The sequence below is a fragment of the Carassius auratus genome, chromosome 2 (assembly GCF_003368295.1).
Source record: "Carassius auratus strain Wakin chromosome 2, ASM336829v1, whole genome shotgun sequence".
In the NCBI taxonomy this organism is placed as follows: domain Eukaryota; kingdom Metazoa; phylum Chordata; class Actinopteri; order Cypriniformes; family Cyprinidae; genus Carassius; species Carassius auratus.
The window spans coordinates 9,711,917-9,732,993 of record NC_039244.1 but is presented as its reverse complement, the minus strand read 5'-3'; the positions used below and the strand labels follow the sequence as shown (position 1 = coordinate 9,732,993).

At 38.1% G+C, this 21,077-nt stretch overlaps 1 protein-coding gene across 16 annotated transcripts in view; it reads right to left on the bottom strand.

Annotated features, from left to right (window-relative positions):
* Positions 1–21,077, bottom strand: part of LOC113115091 (discs large homolog 1-like protein) — a 128,804-nt gene that overhangs the window by 43,151 nt on the left and 64,576 nt on the right. For 5 of the 16 annotated variants that reach the window (XM_026282372.1, XM_026282381.1, XM_026282406.1 and 2 more), the window contains 3 exons: positions 20,151–20,267; positions 9,092–9,190; positions 8,485–8,538 (listed from right to left, as the gene is read on the bottom strand). In XM_026282372.1, the coding sequence (XP_026138157.1) occupies positions 8,485–8,538; positions 9,092–9,190; positions 20,151–20,267 (270 nt within the window). Of the gene's footprint in view, positions 1–8,484; positions 8,539–9,091; positions 9,191–18,503; positions 19,634–20,150; positions 20,268–21,077 lie in introns of those variants that run through there. The other 11 variants (XM_026282414.1, XM_026282441.1, XM_026282494.1 and 8 more) reach the window with 6 other exon arrangements.

Below are 21,077 nucleotides of genomic sequence, written 5' to 3'. Positions count from 1 at the left end.
TTCCAAATGATATGAATTAATGTGCAGTGTATTCTGAAGCACAATAATCTCTAGTGTTTAGGCAGCATACTCAGGGCCGGCGATTGCTATAGGCAAACTAGGTGGGGTTGCCTAGGGCGACAAATATGTTGGGGCGGGGGCGCCCTCTAGGGTCACCGTTACTTTACATTAGGCAAGTGCACAGTTGATGAAGAAAATGAAGCGGTCTAATAAACCCTCCGGTGCAAATGGATAAAAGAAGAAGATAAAAGGAAAACCCAATATAGAGATAAATCTTCTCATCTCAGCCATTACATCACATGAGGTGTTAAATGAAATAAATTTGCTTAGTATTGTGCATCATCACCTTGAACGTTTCATTGCTGTCACCAAGCTATAACTAGATAGCCAGTCAGTGCTTAATTTGTGACGAGTGGGGCGGGGCCGAGAGCCGTGGGAATGAGGTGAGGCCGGTGGAGTGTTTGGAGATGAGCGACACCTGCTCGACCCACCGGTCTCGAGTCCCACGGAGGAGATCGGAAGGATATAAAACTGGAGCGACGACAGTGAAGGACGAGAGAGGACCAGGCCTGGACTATATTATGTGTTTGGTTTTTATTTGTGCGCGTCAGTCATCCGTAAGTTTTTTCTTTATTTTATCATTAAAGTTTCTATTTTGATTGTCTGCCGGTTCCCGCCTCCTCCTTCCCGTGATCATGGAGTTTTATTGTTACATCCACTTTTTTCATTTAAAAGTACTGCTATGTGAACAAAAGTGCAATAACATTTGGTTTTCAAACAATTTAAACAAATAAGGTGCTTTTTTACAGCAGTATTCCTTTTACATAGTAGTAGCAGTTAAAATATTTCTTGTAACATTAATGTAATTAAATTAAATATAAAACAAGCTATTTGTCACTGCTAGGACATTAACGTTTTTAAAGAAAATATTTTATAGTTTGTTACAGAAAAAACAAGTTATGAGTCTAGAGCCTCAATCGTATAATTATAACAGGCATCTTCTGAGTAGAGACCTGCACGATCGAGTGTTTGTGCCAGGCCTTCGGTCTTGACTTTCCATTCATCAAGATTCTCTGACTTAGAATGGTTCCTTCTCATCACCTAACTTCTGCCAACCTACTGGAGATTGAAGACTTTTTCCTATGCCCATTGTGTGTGTGTGTGTGTATGTGTATGTTAGACTAGTTTGAGTGTTTATGTAGTTATTAAAGTCTTACTTGTATCACACTTGAGGTTGTTCATTGTTTGCTCATAACTGGAGTCCCTAATCATGAAGATTTTTGCTACAAGATCTAAGTAATATGGTACAGTAAGAAAGTTATTTCCCTTAACCAGGAAATTAACGTTCTTAGAACCGACGGAAAAAATCCACCTTTGTTCATAACCAATCCTCTAGCCCCAGCTTGCCCGCTATGGTCCAAGGTTTTCGTCGGGCTAAAAAACCTGGGCCATTGGCCCCGAGGAAGCACCAACGAGGCACAATCAAGCACCAGAAGTGACAGTGGAAATGCGGCTGGCCCTGGCACACACTAGCATGCCCGCTATTAGCCCGACATAGAAACGCAGGTTATTTGGTTATTATTGTTTTGAATATCCGCCGGTTCCCGCCTCCTCCTTCACGTGACTATGTACTTTGTATACCGTTACACCATAGCTTTCAAAACCATATTTAAAGTCACCTTCTAAGTTTGTTTTAGAGTCTCTTTTGATTTCAACCTTTGACACTAAAACCAATAAAAATAAGGTCTTCCTTAAAGGGGTCATATGACGTTTGCTAATAAGAACATTATTTTGTGTATTCAGTGCAATGCAATGTGTTCATGTGCTGGAACATTGTTGTAAATACAACTTAACCACTTTTCTATTTGTGTCCTCTTTTGGAAGGCCAAACAAAGTAGTTTCAGTTTCACAATGAAACACACAGCATCTCCACAACATGGCTTTATGCACCCAGAGCTTGTAACACTCCAATGAGAAATGAATAATTAAAATTGCATCATATGACCCCTTTAAACGGCAGTGTCTATCCACTGATGGTGTAATATGTGACTGCAGTCAACGCAACTTTTGAGAATAACTCAGTTTTGATTATGTAATGAATGAAGGGATTGGGACTATGTGTTCATTACCACTGTAGCCAGCTGCGACTGGTTTGGTCTCCATGGACAGAACTACACTGCCAAAATCCTGAACATTAAGCTAATGAACAAGGACATAGGACTCCAATCAGTGATTTCTACTAATTTAAATTTAGTTTTGTAGCTTGTATATTTACATTGAGTATATTTAGTACTTAAAAGACTTAACTGTTTGCACAATGTACACCTTTTGGGTCAGCATGTGTATTAAGTATATTACACAACTACACAGTAAACATGGAGCACCAAATCAGCATATTAATTAGAGTAACGGCTGTTGGAAATGTAGTTTTGCCATCACAGAAATAAATTATATTTTTTAACTATACAGAAATAGAAAAAAAAAAAATATCATAATATTTCACAAGAAATGTAGCCTCTGTGAGCATAAAAGCTCTTTAAAAAAAGAAAGAAATCTTAACCACCCCAAATTTCTGAATGGGATTAAATATTTTACTTTGAAATTGCCATTTAAGTTTTTGACTAGTTGTCCAGATTACTTTTGCTAAGTTATAAATCGTTAAGTACTCAACACATTATCATCAAATTCAGTGACATAGTCATTTCTTTAATTCTACTCTTAACAAAGCCACAGAAACACTGCCCGCATAATGGGTTTCCTCTAAACAAAACAACCCAAAAACATTATTCTCACCCCACTTGCCTTCACAACATAATTTCCACATGGAGCCAATTACACTCACCTATCACATAAGACAAAAAGTTGAAGAGTCCCTGGAGAATCTGAATGCTACCCAGAACCTGCGGTACTGCTGATACAGCATAAAGGCTGAAGTGAAGGTTGAATGCGTGGTGCATGATTAGAAAAACAGACGTAGTGCCCCTGAATGGCACAATCAAGACTACTGACCTCGATACTCCACAGGGAAGTGAAGTGGAAAACATTCACTTGTACATTTGTAATTTGTAAACCAATGTAATTTCAGTACAATACTGAATGAATGCAACCTTTGACTAATGGGCCTCAGAAATGATACTCCAGTCTCTATGCTAACATGACATCAAAGCTCCAGAGGTACCCTGGTACAAGCACATAGTGGAGTAAAAAGACATGACTGAAGAAAATAGCTCAATGTATTTAAAATATTGACTTCCTTAATGAATATTTACAATCATTTCCATGCTTATAGCACATATGATTCCAGTGAACATCATCCTATAATTGACTTTCATAATCTTTCAAAAAAAAAAAAACAAAAAAAAAAAAACTTGCTCGAACTCGGAAGTAACTTTCTGCACAAGTCACCTAGGCCACATAGGCTAATGAACTCCAAAAGTCAAATCGGTACACTGTCAGAAAAAAAGCAAAAATGTTAATTTTAGACTGGCGCAATGGCCTTAAAAGGGACAACTCTATATCTTATTTACCCTTAAAAGGTGAATACGAATACCCTGGAGTAGGGTAAATAGGGTAGTACTGTAAAACAACAAAGTTATTTTAAATTCTAATAATGTTTCACAATATAAATGTTTTTAGGAATTCAAATATGTACTCTTAGAGTACTACTATGAACCTTATTGGAGTAAATGAGGTACAAAGATCTCCCTTTGAGGATACTGTTTACTAGGGCTGAAACGATTCCTCGAGTAACTAGATTACAAAAAATTATCGAGGCAAATTCCTCTGCCTCGAAGCCTCTTAATTTATCTAAAATCTCACGTCAGGTTCTTTCGCAATGATTTTTTTTAATGTGACAAAACGTTTACGTCACCCACAAAGGGAAAGGAGACACAAGGAGTCAGCAGTGTTTTGATTTGAGGGTGCGGGCAATGTAAAGAGAACGTTGTGGCGTGTGTCCATTGCAAGATAGAGCTGGCATACCACAACTAGGGCCCTATGATTTCTGCAATGCAGAAAACGTGGGGGGAGTCGCGGAATCCAGTCATAAAAATGGAATTTACAGTTTAACGCAGAATGGCACGGAATTTGCCAAATTTTGAATGAATTAATCAAAAATAGGTCATTGCACTTACATCAAATCACGATATGGACTAATATCCTTTAAATGTTAAGCCGGAAAAGTCTATTTAAATATGAATCCTGTATGTTCTGCGTGTCTATGTTAATGAATGGCTCGTTTAAACACACTGAAGCGCGCATGACGCTCGCGGTAATTTCAGCGTTTGCTGTCTCACTAAATAAGGACGTGAACACATGAACATCTCCAGAACTTCTCTGACAGTCATTCCATGAGCATTTGACCGTTTGATTTGAGTAAAACTAGTGTCACCTCACATACACAGAACGGTAAAGGTACGTCAACCCGTCAAAATAAAAGTCCACTTTAGTTTAAAAACAAGTATTTGCCAGATATGTATTACTATTGTTCAACAGAATGTAATTAGCCTACTCTTTTTTTTAAGGTTTAATCACACAAGATTCCTTCCAACATTATTTTTTATAGTAAATCCCCTTTGTTTACCAAAAAGTTAAGTTTGCTTAATTTTCAATAATTAAAGGATAAATTAAATTAATGTTTTGTGTTTAATGTTTAATGTGCATCTCAGAAAATGCTTTATTTAAAACCCCAATTGAATGGCACTTAAATGCACTGAATTCATCTGTCAACTTTATTGTAATTGTTCACAGTACAAGTACAGACAGAGAAACAATGGGTACTAATTAAATGTTTATTTTTGATGTATGCATTGCATTCTATGCATTAAAAAAAAATCTAAAAAAAGGAAACTTAGTTGTTCAAATTAAGAGACCCAGGAGTCTTGTTTTCTCTTGCATAATTAATATTGCACTTTAATTGAGCAAAAACAAATTTTATCCGATTCTCGATTAATCGATGGAATTTTTGGTAGAATACTTGATTACTAAAATACAGACATGGGGACTTGTGACTTGGTGACTTGGACTCGAGTCGCTATTTTTATGACTTGAGACTTGACTTGGACTTGGAAGTTAAAGACTCGGGACTTGACTTGAGAGACGATGACTTGAATGACTTGAGTGTTAATCACACCATGTTTTCAGTTTAAATATAAAATCTATAAATTATTTTTAAAAATAAAGTTGATTACTCAGCTGGAGCGCAGGCTGAGAATAGCGTCGTGACTGGATCAGGACACTATCATCAGTCATGTCCTCTCTACCTTACGCACACCACGCCCACTTAGATCAGATATCACATCACATCAACATGTCAGCCTGACGGTTACCGACGGTCATCGCTTTTGTCTTCAATAATTCTCGCCTAAAAAGGCGTGGAAAACGCTGGGTGCGCCGCTTTCTCCTTCTTTCCAAAGCGCTCGGGCAGTTGCGCCCCTGAGGCGTCTGCCGTTGCTAAGCAACCATGACGAGCTCCGTGACGTGACACTCCATGATTTTCGTCCTGCCAGTGAAAACTTTTGAACACGATGAAGATGCCCAAATTTGTCTTATTTTGTTGAAATATATATTTTTTTCATTTAGTTATGCCCTTCGTAAGCAACAGATTCCAGAAGTTTTCACCCCCCAGCTCTTAATGCATCTTGTTTCCTTCTGGAGCATCAGTGAATGTTTGAATCTTTTTAAATAGTTGTGTTTGAGTGCCTCAAATGTCCTCAGTGTGAAAAGATGCATCTCAAAATCATAAAGTCACTGCTGGAAAGGGTTCAAATATGCAAAGATGCTGGAAAACTGAAGAATCTGCAGGACCTTAAAGATTTTTCTGATGACTGCTGCTCAATTTAACTGTTCAGAACAAACAAGGGACTCATGCACAACCATCACAAAACAGAAAGAGAACCGAGGATCATCAGGTAACAGAACACAGTACTAAGAACCAAGGGTTCCCAAACTTTTGAGTGGGGTTATTTGAATAATTTCAGCATTTTTTTTGTCTTGTGGACTAAATGTTAAAATATTTTATGTACAATATCTTACTCAGGACAGTACTAAATAAAATATAACATGCATTTAGTATGATCTCTCTTATTTTTTGAAAATTACTCGCATTTTCACAGATTCTGCAAAGGGTGCCCAAACTTTCGAGAAATGTAACAAAGTTTAATGTTGTATGTAAACTGTGTTTGAGAGAGAGAGAGGTGTTCAGAGAGGAGTCTGTTGGATGTTTAGCTGTTATTTGTTTTATGGACTCAATGTTGAAAATGTAAAACATTTCAAACACTGTTGGCAGAAGTGGAAAATAAATAATTTTATGAAGTTACAATTTTGTTTGATTCCATGATGTATTTTACTGAACATGAATATTTACAATGCAAATCCAAATTATTTTAATTTACTGACAGTTACTTATATCTTGTCTTTTAACTTTATTAAGATCAGATTCTTCAGGTAAAATTACAATAATAAGGTGACTTGACTTGGACTTGACTTGACTTGACTTAGTACAGGACTTGACTTGACATAGCTTGTGACATGACTTGACTTGACTTGCCCAAGAAAAAAATACTTGGGACTTATTTGAGACTTGAAGGTTAAGACTTGAGACTTACTTGAGACTTGCACATGTGTGACTTGGTCCCATCTCTGCAAAAATATTCGATAGCTACAATTTTTTAAAACGATTCACGTTTACACATATCTGTAAAAACGGCCAAAAACACTGCATTACATACGCCAGGCCTGTGGTTGGCACGGTCACCTTGTTAGTAAACATTCCCTGTAAACAAGTGACGATTATATGTTGTATATAATATTTCTCCACTGTCGGTTGTAATATTCGAGAAGTAAATCACACTTTTCTGAAGAAGCGTTAGCAAACTCTTGAGCAGCAACAACAGTACCATGAACTCCGCCATTGTTGTGTATGTTTGTTCCCACTTGCCTTTAAAATCGACACGTACTGCATGTCTACATACCTACCACATACTACACACGCGCATGATGTCTGTTTTTTTTTTTCAGTTTGCATGTGTTTTCTTAATATGTAGAGCACTCTCGGCCACCGTAGTATTTAGACTTAAGGTGTGTTCAACTTAAAGTGGCGCTGGACAGACAGATCTATGTATGACAACAAAGTACAGTGGGAGTAAATCAACAAAGTAATCATTAACGACGGCTCCTTCTGATTAAATAAGTCTCACAGTACTTGGATGTCATACACCGATCGGTGTGTGCAGCCTCAGATCGAACACACTTCTTGTTAGAGCTGAAGATCTTTGCCCGAACCTGACGGGACCCGATGGGACCCGACGGGTTCGCGCTTAATTTATATCATCTTATGCGGGCTTGGGCCGGGCTCGGGCTTGTGCTCCGGTTTGTGAGGTAAATGAGCATTCATGCGAGAAAGATGCGTAAATGAGTAGGTGAAACGGAGGCTTGCCTCTGGCGATTACGTTTTGGTTGCACCAGCAACTAAAGCAAAGTCTGAGGTGTGGAAAAGTTTTGACCATGTTTATAATGAAAATAATGAGTGAATAATGACGCACCATCAGTGAGCGCAGGAACGTGCTGAAGCCATCTACAGTTCCTCTTCAAAAATATGTAGGCTTAGCCTAATCTCTGTGAGTAAAGGTTTTTTCAAATGGTAACTAAATATTCATTGAGTTTTAAATGGATCATGTGGACAGAGTATTTACGCTAATGTTGGTTCTTTTGTTAAATGTCAGCTACTAGTGGCGAATCAAATCCGGCGGAGCCTTTATCTTAATTTCGTTATTGCCAAATACCCATCTTAATTTAAAATTTATCTTAATTCAATTTGTTAAAAAGACTTGTTTTTATTGGTGCGTTGGTCTATTTATAGGCTAAATGAGCCTATGCCTATAGAGTGCTGAGATGTTATGATGTTACAGAGGACGTATTTTATTTCTTTATTCCAACTTCCAAGTGGTCTAGTCTACGTTAGTTATGAATAAATTATGTTAAAACGTGTATAAATGCCTCATTCTTGACAAAAGGCAAAAGAGCTGTGTGTGTGAAATTTGAATAATGTCGGGCTGTAAATGGGTTCGGGCTTTTAAAAAGCTGTGGATCAAAATGTAGTTGTCGGGCTCGGGCTGAAACCTGTCGGGCTCGGGTCCTGTTGGGCCTAACTTTTATGCCCCGATTGCAGCTCTACTTCTTGTATTTAGGCATCACATTCTATCATCCATTTCTGGCACACGATGCCCCCTTTTCTCGATCCAAATCCAAATATATAAAGTACCACCCTATATGTTTTTCTAGTTAAATATACACTTGAAAATATATGCATAACTAAAAAGAAAGTTCCATTTCATGTTCACTTCACACGGCAATAAATCAAATCTCACCCTATTGAACATTTTTCTGCTGGCATCACCTAAAGCAATTTGACAATAACAGCTATAAAATGATCTGAGGGGAATTAAAAAAAAAAAAAACGTGTAAACAAGTGAAAAGGACACTTACATATGGAGCTGAATCCAAGCTCTCTGTATTTACCACGACAGGGGGAGGATTTGCCTGCAAGAGAAAACAGTCCAGTTAAAGGATTTCAGCACATTTCCCATTCAATCCATTTCCATTCCATTTGTTGCATTTAACAGATGAGGTAACTAGGAAAAGCCATGTTAAGCATCATTCTATATATCAAAGATATATTAACTTACACTCCACATGACACCACAAATACTACCACTGGCACTCACACCAGATTAACACAGCGCTGCTAGCATACATACGTACAAGGCATTTTATACTGCGGAACATGCAATGCTGAAGCATGAATGCTATTATAAGCCAAAAGTAGCCTAAAATTAAATCCACTTTCTCTCGCTTGCTCAATCTCTCCGTCAGTCTTTCTGTGGGGCTTTCCACTTCTTCCGGCTGGTTGACACACAGATGCTATTAGTCAAGGGGAGCCGTAGTACTTTTCCCCGACTCTGGGGCTGATAATCCTTCAGGCCCATCAACGAGCAGTGAAACGGCAGGGATCAAGAAAAAAATGACCAAACAGATAGCAAAATAATCAGGTAGGGAGGGGTGCAGAGGGAAAATAGAGAAGAAAAAAAAAGACCTGTGATGTTGATGAAGAGATGACAGCGGGCTCCGCAGGGACAGTGGAGATTGGGATCACAGGGATTATGAGAGTGGAGGGTGGGGCAGCATCTGTCTGCTGAACAATAGCATGGAAGGGGAGAGGTCAGGTCACATATATATATATATATATATATATATATATATATATACAAATATATACACACAACAATATAACATTGCACTGGAATCACCACAAGGGGTGGTTGTAAGTGGGTGTAGGACTGTGTAAGCGAGATTGAGGGGGGGCGGGGGGGTGGGTGGCACAATGAAGAGCTTCAAGACGCTCCTTTTGTGATTACTGAAGAATTCAGACAAGGAGAGAATGGAAATGAGCATGTGAATGAGAATGAGACAATAATCCAACCGCTCATGTGTGACGTGCTCTGTGAAGGACCATAAGTAGAATATATCACTAGGTGCCATTCACACGGAATGTGCTTTTGTGTTTTTAAACTTCTTTTAAATCGAGCGCCTTTCAGAATGCTGTTTCATGCATGAAACGCTGCTAGAGACGTGAGCTCAACAGTCAAATACTTCTATGTTTACATAGAAAAAACTAAGGAAAATCAGCGTAATAGAATAAAAACCTGTAATTAACTACCACTGTAGGTAAAATATATCATGATTGCATCATGTTGACAGACTGAAAACCGCATTTCATTGTTTTTACAGAACATTTATATTTCATAATCATCTACTGGTGTTTTATCTTCAGTCATTTCAACAATTTTTTCAAAACATTTTTCTGGTATTATTTCTGAACAAACAATATGAGACAAAAATTTGTACAAGGTGTAGTTGTAGTTCATGCATCTTTTCTGCAAAGATATTTAACAGGGGATTTAACATTTACATCATGTTGACAACATGTGTGGTGCACTTGGAATAGAACTAGAGGGTTAATAAAGAAAAAGTTTCAACTTTCAACAAGATTCAGTACATTGGGTTTACTTGATTTTAAATAATACCAATGGCACTTTAAATATTGTGGTGCCTAAACCCCAAGCATGTGGTCCAGACAGAAACTAAAATTAGAGCTGGTCAATAGCATTGACTGGAGTCCCACTTTAACACTCTTCTGTAGCCCTTTAATTGTGGGATTAATTGCTCTAAATAAATCTAACACATTAGCAGATAAAAAGCTTGGCATCGATTTGATTTAACAATAATTGACATTCAAAAAGGAAAAAAAAATGAAAATATATTACACAACAATCAAGACAATATAAGAAATGTGGGACTGGAAAACCACAAAGAAACGTGGTTACAAAACAGAGGCACTCTGAGACAAATAACACGTCTAGTGATGTCAATGAAAGACAGACACCATTGGAAGACCACAATTTCCACACTACCACTGAAAGAGAGATGTCTGAGATCAAGATCAACAAAAACATGGCAGAGCACACCAGTCATGAGTCTAAAGGAGTAACCCAATTTAATAACATCAAGAAGCAGAAAAGCATCCTGAGCCAATGATCAAAACAGTCTAAATGTCGAGCTGCTCTTTTCTCTACTCTACTTTAACTTACCTTATCAAATGACACAGAGGGGCAAAGAGAAAACCTGTCCTCCGGCCCACTCACTCTGGCTGTGCTCTTGGTGGGGCTTTTCTTCACACTGTCCCGCAAATTGAGAAACTTGGTCCTGGTTTTTCCTATATTTAAAGGCAGGGTGCAAGAGTTGTAGCAGATGGGGTGGACGGAGGCTTCTTGGGTCATCATCTGCTGGAGATGCGATTGCTTGAGGATGGAAGTGGACGGCGGGATCTGCCTGAGGTTGACCCGCGCATGAGCGGCATTCCTCCTCTCACAGCTGTCCGCTTCACCGCATCCGTACTCATGGCTGGAGTAGAAGGTCGTCATGGTTGGAGGAGTCGGTTTTGAATTTTATGACAACCAGGTCGATGATGAGAAGGCTGCTGTATTTCGGAGAAGCGCTTGGCAATAGACAAACGGAAGGAAATTCAGCCCAAGCTCTCACACATTTGAATGCGCGATGATCCTCTTGCGTTCTCTGTATCTCTCTCACTCACCCATCCTTTCATCTCTTCCGCATTCTCATACCAATTAGAGAGCACCAATGGGTAAAGTCATCAGGCACGGAATGGCTTTTTCCTGGCATGAATAATCAATGCTGAGCTCCGATTCACAAACAAAGCCAGCCTGCTGAAACAGTGCCAACTCACAGAACAACTGCAACCTAGCATGAGGGGGATCCTTATAGTAAACAGCTCATCACCTACAAAATTAAGAATATCTGACCTCCTTATGTTCCTTGAGTCAGCATGAGGGAGCTTTTCGGTCATAGCTGTTGCTGCTGTATGTGACCATAGTCAGGTTGAATAAAATATGATATCTAATTTTTGATCAATTGGGGTCATCCAAAAAAATTAAAAAATAAAAGCACCCCACAAAATAAAGCATATTTCATATGACCACTTTTGTGACAGATGGCTTGCCATAATGTATAGATGCAAAGGATCTTTCCTTTGGGAATATTCTGAATAGATAAATGGCCTAAAATAGCTGCTACATGACAACTCAGGTGACTGGATTGGAGGCTGATTTTTTTTAAGTGGATTTGAACTGATGGGTCCGAGTGCACCAAGCTGTTAACAGCCACTGCTTCAGCATTTAGAGTAGTCTGTGTACATCTCAGGAAGCAATGCAATTCCAGTGACATCTACTGGCCACACAGCCCCCAACAAAATTACGTGGACAATTTTGCTTTGATGATCACAACTACCTGCAAATAATACCAACTCCTGTACATTTTAAATAGCACAGACAAAGTATATAAAGTATGTAGTTTCCCGCATGCCAGGATCATGTTTGTGTCAGAAATCACTTCAGATGATATAGCACTAGGGTGAACATCACAAAAGTATATCTGGGTCTTTTAAAAATAAAAAATCAGTCAATCATTCAGTTTAGTTAAAAGATCAAAGCTTATATACATATATATATATATATATATATATATATATATATATATAGTATTGAAAATCATTGTGTCTTAATGATTTTTACTTTTATACAGATACTTTAAACAATATAATGTTGTCACTTAATTTATTTATATGACAAATCACTTAAATAAAGTGTTTTTCACAATACAAATAGTTTCAAAGTCGTTTTATTGAGAAATTATTGATGTTGATGTTAACAATGCCTAAATGCATAATTGTCCACATTTAAAAAAAATTACAACTGGGCAATTTTGGCAAAGATAAAGAATAATAAAGCAACGGACATTTGCTATATTTAGTGTTTATTGTTTTATGTGAGTGTGCTGTACGTGTGCAGATTATTTGGACATACTTGTATTTGGAAATTGGCAAGTTATTTGTTAATTTGTTATATCATCACATGAGGAATTACAAATTATTTTGTTCGATTTATAACAATTTGTTGTAGTGACTATCCTATTAATTATTTGGTGATGTGTATCACTGTCACAGTTAATATACATATAAATAACAATATTTAAGATTTTGGTCATATTGTCCACTCCTGAGAAGTTTAACTGTAAAGTTACTTGAAATTAATAAAAAATTTACTTGAAAGTCATCCCATAATAATTACGTATTCCTGTACGTTCATGCGTGTTTCTTTTAGACTGTATGAGGGGGATTCAGCTGTTCATTTATCTCTCTGACCTTCAGCTGGACTGCTGCTATTATATCAAATCATTTTTCTAAGAGTTTGGGCAAGAATGTCTGCTAACACATGTAGTGGCATTATTTGTGCTTATCAGCATATGTGCTGATCACACAGTATCAAGTAAAGCTCACTGATTAAAGACAATTATTAAGATAACTAATCATACAGCACTAACATTCTCCATTGCAACCATCAGTGCTGCAAAGTGGAGCCTCTGCAGAGTTATACTGCAGACCTCTGGCTTCTATCCATGAATCTATGCGATGAAACTAAGCAGTTTTCATAATGATATTTTGATATTTAAGTATTTTAATGATTTTTTATAATAAAAAATAATAATACATGCAAAACAAAAACTGTTAGCTCAACTGCCACAACCATGAAAACCGTAGATTGGCAGTAAACAGTGAAATGCACATGCATAGCATGTTTATTTGAAAGCGAGAACTTGACATTGCCATATATGAATCTGTGTCCATATCTGCATGAGCCTGCAGGAACTTACCTGACTTGTCCTTGATACGATACAATCAGTGAAGGTATTGAGGCGGGTGAGGCCAGAGAGAACATGGCGCCAACGGGACGGCGTCTGTTTTGCAGTCTCCTCAGAGGAACTACGTATGGACCACTGTCTGAGCTTGGGTCCAGATGAGCCACCATGGGCTGAACAGGTACTGCTTCCTCGACTTCCCCTGGAGTACAGGGTGTTTCCACCGAAGATGTAGTTCATCACTGCGAATACTCTATGGATGCACACCAGTCACTTCTCAGACCCGTGTCAATGACAAAGACAGGAAAACAAATCTAGCCAAAGTCTAAGAGTTTTTCCAAACAACTTCCTTAATTATGAGAGTGGCTTCCTGCACTGGACATATCAAGGGATTTCATCAGGATTAAGCCTCAAGTGTAGTCATGCCCCTAGATACTCCATTCTTTCCAAGACTAACTCCGTGAATCAGCAACCACCATCCAATACTGCTTCGATTCAGACACATCAGAGAGAAATAAGAGAAGAAAGTATTTTTTGTACAAAAGGTAGCTGCTGTTTTTTTTATCCTCAAGATGCTGGGGATACAAACTCAAAGATGGTGATCAGATGCTGGACAAATTACAAGTTGGCGCTACTCCATTCCACTGAAACCATCTGTGCAATTCAGAGCGCTTCCAAGATAGTAAATTTGAAGGCCATCAGATGATTAACAGCGGCCTGTCCAAGTCCAGTTGGGAATGTCACTCTGACCAACCAACAATGCTTCCAACGTCAAAAACTGAGGTCAAGTGAAAACTGGACCCAAACATGCTTCATTCTGGAATGAGGTTCAATCAAAAAATTTAGAAGTATTTTTCAATAACTGGACCAAAAAACACAAAAACAAACAAAAAAATATATATATATAATTTTTTTTGGAAAGGTATTCTCCAGATCCAGATCAGTTGGATAACCATTTGCTGTGGATGCAGTGCCCGACCTCAGAAGATGCCTGTTGCATACAACAGTTTTGTCGATGTGCCACAAGTGCCGGATGAGTTGGCTGATTTTGTCACCAGGCTCTGCCTCCACTCTCTTGGGAGCTTAAAGCCATGGCAACTGCTCACACATCTAAGAGAGCCAGCAGGATTTCCCATGCAGGTTCCAGTCCCCTGTTTTGCACCAGACATTACAGTAAACACACTTTATGTTGACATATTTATTAGTTCACTAGAGCCTACAGCAGGGACTGGATGGTATGAAAACATTATAATTTGTGTGTCAACACCATGTTGGCTCGAATTCTATGATAGTCTTCCATGCCCTCATGTAATCATATAAACCCTTTGCACATAAACACCACTGAAATATACTGAAGAATAGTCTTGTCTGGATTTAGCTTTAACTATTGATTTAGAGGGTAAGATGGCATCCTAAACAACAATGCTAAAGATCCTCCCTCTGAAAAGATTGACAAGAGATATGGCAGGACATCAATAAAACATTCCAAATGACCTCTGAATACACTATGTGCATGTCTAATGAGATGGCAGAAAAACCCATTTAGAGCCCCCTCTTAGAGCCATGCCTGTCACCTTGCTAAATGACATTTAGAACAGTATGCTGCAGCACTGAAAATCAACATCGGTATGGATGTAATGGATGGATCCAACCAGGTTAACATGTTACGAGTAAAATAATGGAATGGCATTCAGGTTAGGTGTGTGCAACTGTAACAGCTACTGCATGAAGGTACCGACTTTTTCAAAGTTTTCAAATCCTCCATAGATCACCAAATGGAACACACATTAGGCTGGCTATTGACGGGGTCAGACTGCTGGTCAGCTTCTCAATAGATGTTGACAGCAAAATCAGGATCCATGTCACCGCCTTTCTCTTGATTCAGTGTCTAATAAAAGCCTGTTCTGTTCAGGAAACATGAAAGAACTGCTGCTAATGACAACTATGCCCACAACTGTGACCAATTCAATTTCTTTTGTCAAAAGAGAAACGCAATCCATAAACTATTAATTTTGAAAAATAATTAACCGGTTCCCAACTCAAATAAATACATGGTCTAATGTAGATCCTGAAGTGCTGAAATATTTGCAGTAATAAAAATCATGATAACGTGACAATATAATTTTATCGGTTTATAAAAGCTTTGATTCAATTTGAATGCCTTTTTTTTTTCATTTGAGATCACCTGATCTTCAGCAGCCTTTCTGTAGCTTATCTATCAAAGCTCCTTAATTGAGGACAGCATTTTGAAGGACAACATTTTTCAGGGATTAACTGGATGCATGTTTCCACCAGACAGAATCTGCAGACTTTTATTCCATAAAAAAAACCACATTCAACTATAATAAGATACATATTTCTAAATTTTTTCCTTGTGCACTGCATGCAAAAACAACTACGGAACATGATCATTGTTTTCTGATTTATGAATAAATAACTGTTATGAGCAGTTACTTTTTTTTAGTGAAACAAAACATGCTATGTGACCAGTGTAGTTTTTTACTAAATGAATGACTGATTTCTAATATATTAACAACACATTTTTTTAATTATACTTTTGGTCTTATTTTTTCATTTATGAGAGGACTGCTGAAAAGAAACAGAAGCAATGATGGAGAGGAGAGGGAGCACAATCAGGAAAGGACCACAAGCCGTGACTCTGACATGTGTCAAAAAAACAACAACAACAACAAAAATTATATATATATTACAAAAGAAATAGCCCTTCTAAAAATTATCATTTATAAGTAAATAAAGTTACTGGTTATTGGAAATGCTACACTTCTGCTACACTTATTCCCTAAATAGTTTATATAATTAACATAAAGAGAACTGCAATATTCGCAATTATTCTAAAAAAAAAATCACATTAAACAGAGAGCTTATAAATCAGAATTAGTTTTACTAGAAACAACTAGGTAAATCTGTACCAATGACCAGCCCTTAATGCCACAATTATGTGGATATTTATTAAGTTTTCAGAGGAATTATGTGTGCAGATTCCACAGAGGCCTAATGCTAACAGAACGTCTGTGGACAGCCAAACACTCGGATTGTTTATTACTCTTTTCGTAAATGAAACATGATGTAACCCTAAAACTCGCAACATATCCTGTGGGATACAAGCATTTGAGAGACTGTGTGGAGAGGCAGGGAAATGTAGGTCTCATTTCTTGGTTTCATGTTGAAAGGATGTTCAGTTCATACATTCTTTGTTTAGCTCACGGGCAGCATTTAAACTGCATGGCCGCCTGTAGTGGGAAATCTACTCACCCTCCTATAAAAGTTTATCTAGTTCACATATTTACACATGTTGGAGTGAATTAACCGGTCTAAAAAGCTGTTGTTCAGCATTGGCTTATTGGGTTACATTGAAATTTTAATGAATTAAATGCTTACATTTTTTTGTAATCTGATTTTAAATGTTTGTATCTCAGAGGATATGTCGCCCTTTTAGGAGTATAAATCGGGATAAAATAAAAATAAATAAGTATATATATATATATATATATATATATATATACTTTTTTTATTTTATCCCGATACACACTGTGATTTTGCAACTTGAGCTTTAGAAAATCTAATCTTTTTGTAATCTTGACAAAACAGATATCGTTGGAAAGGTCTGACAGTCAAGAGTTCCATATTTGGAGACTGTTATTGATTTGCGGCAGAAAACTGCATCAAAATAATTCAATAGTGTTTGGGTGTCACCCAGTAGTTATTTTTGGTATAGTGCCCAAACTAAATCTCACAGGAACCACAATTTTGGTGTTATGAACTTTGAATTAGAACATAACTTGGTTAGACATTTAGATTGGAATTTTTTGTCATATGAAGTGCATATTTAGTATAAATATATAAATAAAAAAAGTATACTGCATCTTTACCTCAAATTCTAACTTCTATAACTTTTTTATTCTCTTTTTTTATGCTTTCACTTCAGTAATCATTTGCTATGTGTCTTCTTTAAAAAACAACAACAACCTTACGTCTGTAAGCGTAAGGAATTACAATCATGTTGTAACAAGCATTGATAAACAAGTTATCTGTTTTCAGTTAATTTATACCCCTGGCAGAATATCCTGTGGGAAACAAACATTAAAATCAATATTAAAAGTCATGTTTTGAAAAAATTATCAAGTTGTATTATTTGTGTCCCAATAAGATGTAAAATAGCATTAACTTGATTTACTCATGTCTCTATGGTCTTGCCATTTTTAGGGTTAATCTACCCTTTTTGGAATCTCATTAAGGTTACATTTACTCAAGTCTTCAACCTGAACAATGACTTATTATCCGTAGGGTTTTTATCCAGATAATGTAGCAGTTATAAAGAGGCCAAGTGTAAAGTATTTTGTCTCTTGATAGGTACTGGAATGTATGTACACAAAAATAAGCAAACGTGCCTTCCAACAACCCTGCAATACGTCCCAAGCTATCATGGGTTTTTAAACATGTAACATGCCTTTGATGATAAATGACATGCATCATTTGGTGACTAGGAACCATAACAGTACATCTGAACAGTTAAATGAGCTGAAGCATTCCAATGTGTTCAAAAATCATGATCGGATCAGGGGCAAAGCATTGGTGCCATTCACATTTGTAATGTACATGCTTTGTGCAGCGCAAACCATGTGTGTGTGTGTGTGTGTGTGTGTGTGTGTGTGTGTGTGTGTGTGTGTGTGTGTGTGCGCGCGTGTAAGACACTGCAAGCACTGCTGCATGACAGAGGCACGCAGGTTGCCAGGCAGCAGAGGGAAGAGATATGTGATTTCACATTTTCTCAACAAAACATGATGACGTGCCAGACATCACACATTCACGCAGGTGACTGCCACAATGTAAAAAAGAACAATGCTCATATTTCGCACAACAAACCAAATTACTTTAATATGGCCTTACGAGATCAGTGCCTTCAGACTCCATGACGTATTAACAAAAAAACTACGCACCTCTGCTTTGTTAATGCATCTAGCTTCACAATATTAGGCTGATTATATTCTCTATACTGCCTTTTGAGTGGAAGGACATTTTACTTGTTATGAATCTGATTAATGCCACTACAAATGATGCACAATAAATTGTTTTATATGAAGCAAATCAAGTAACTTATGTCAACATTGAAAACTAAGTTCAAGCATTCCTAATTTGCTTTACAGAGAGAAAGTTCTGTAGTCACTGCAGTGATTGACACGCAGCATTTTCTTGTTGCGGAATTCCAGACCTACCAACAAGTGCAGATGTCGCCTCTTGGTTCTCCTTAGGGTACCCATGATCCGGCGACCCATCTTTTTAGCATACCACACTGAGCTGAGCATTGTGGGCTACGGCTGGAGGAGTGTGCGTGTGTGGGGTTCACGCTCCGGTGAAATAGAACTCGTTTCCTGACTCTGACCTGCCCCCCTCCACCTCTTCTTACGCCAACATCTCAAAAACAATTACTGCACAAAGTGTGTGCACTTGTGCCGGCGACAAAAATATACGGTGCAGGTACCTTTAAAGAGCAGAACGTAGGGCAAGAGAGAAAAAAAAAAATAGGCTGCCTGACGCACACAAACTGCAGCAGAAATAAAGCGCTTCTCAATCGCTGCACCCCCCTGTACCGCTTCTCGTTTCACCTCGTCTCTCACACTGCTGTGGATGATGCAGTTCCTGGCACACTGATGCGATCGCGGCTGTGCAGTGGTGGGATGCAAGCTCAGTGTAGACGACTGCAGGTGCCTGTGTTCATCTCTTTCAGCTCAAAATGAGTCAGCAGGAAGCTGAGAGAGTGAGACTGGGTGCTTGACTTGGCTAGCACTGACTGCTCTCCTCTCTGATTGCCTGAAAGAAATTATTCCACAGCCTTGCGATGCAGACGTAGCTCCAATGCTGTGCCTCTCTGGCAAATGGCTGCAAAGTCCATTTACTACACTTTGATAAGAGAAAACGATGTTTTCCTCTTTTTTCCTCACGTTGTCTTGGAGATGAGGCAAGGTGACATCCTTCCCTGTGCCTGTGGTAATTCCTGGGATGTAGGGGACGGCACTATGGCACCTTGACCTCTTTGCATTTCTTTTGCTCTCCTGATGGTTTCTTGAATGTGCGATCAAGCCATTCAACTTTGCCACATGGGGAGATATATCAGAACTGACATCAATGATTGGAAATGGAAGGCAGCTCAAGGCTCATGACCTCAAACCCATATCAACACTGCCTCGTTCTCAGATGCTTGCGGCAAATAAAATGCTAATTGTTTTCAGGCCTGAATAAGCACTTCCACTTTATAAATCCCAAGACCAGAAAAGTCACTCAGAAAAAGGAGTTAACAGGGAATTTGCTATTCATCTTATATAATGACCATTTCATACAGTAATCAAATTTTAACTGAAATCTTCAGTACAAAATCCTAAAGCTGGAAAAAACATTGGCCATGCGCTATGGAAGCAAAGGTGCTTCCATGCATGACGGAAGCACCAACAGATAACGAATGCAACAGCAAAGCTATCGCTGCTACATATGCAGTCAAACAACTATTGCATTTAAAAACACAATCTATCATTTAACTAGAACCAACATGTGTAGATTCTAGCAGGCTCATGCAACTATCAAAATGAAATACTGCATAAATGCAAATAGGAAAGACAATGAGAGGTACAATGCAATAACTGTTCTGTACCCTCTAATGTCAGCATTAAGCCTGTCTGATAAAATGTATGAAAATCATCATGAAACAATGAAAAGCTGCATAGACCAGTCATGCTTATCGCATGGAGACGACTGACACCAGTCCGCACATGACTGACAGCCATTTGACAAACACAGAACTGGCAAGCTGCAGGTATTACATCAGAAGCACATAAAGATGTTTGCCAAGTCAGACGAGTGACTGTTACCTGGACGGACACAGGACTTTGAGGGTACGGGTTGGAGATGGGAGTAGTAGGAAGCATAGGACTCTCCTCGTTCACTACAGTTGACGGCCCATCGAAGATGCATTCCAGCGACTCAACCTACAGAGGGGCATTGAACTCACTGTATTACAATACAAGCTTGAATTGAAGGTGCCTACAATTCTCATCATGAGAAGATGATAAAGAGAGACAGACAACAGAAAAAAATGAGGAGTAAGGATCTAGAGCTGGAGAATGTTCACCTTGACAGACTTTTAGGGCATCATATGCATGTTTGAATGACTTATGATACCCAAAAATGCAGTCCTTAAAATAGGCAAGCTCACTAAGTTTTGAGACAGAGTCACCAAAACAGACAGTGGTATGATAAGGAAGATTCATTTGATGAAACACAAACCATATATACAGTATATTAGAGGTTCACCGACTGCGCTCATGGTATTTCCCACTTCTGACATCTCACAATGTTAAACCGATACCGATATTTTTTCTAAAAGTGTGCATTATCATTTGAGTCAAATTCTTATATTTAATCGGTTAACACATTTGGGCTGTTATTAAGCAAATTAAAGTATCCGTCAACAAAATTCATCTTTGCAATGCAGAGGAAACAGAAGCTGCATATGAAATGAGAGATGAATGCATTTAACCTGCAGTTACACATACATAAAAAATATTTTAATACAGTTAGTGGCAGCATAGTGGCAAACATATACATATATATAGAATACTTATATTTTAAATATTTGAAATTTTATATGTGAAATTAAAACTGCCAACAGGTAGCAGCAAGTCACTGTAAATAAGTGAGTCATTGAGATTAAACCAAATCTTTTAACGAATGATTCACTCAGGAACTAAACACCCTCATGTCGCTCAGAGACGCAAAACAGCACTGGGACAGTGTTT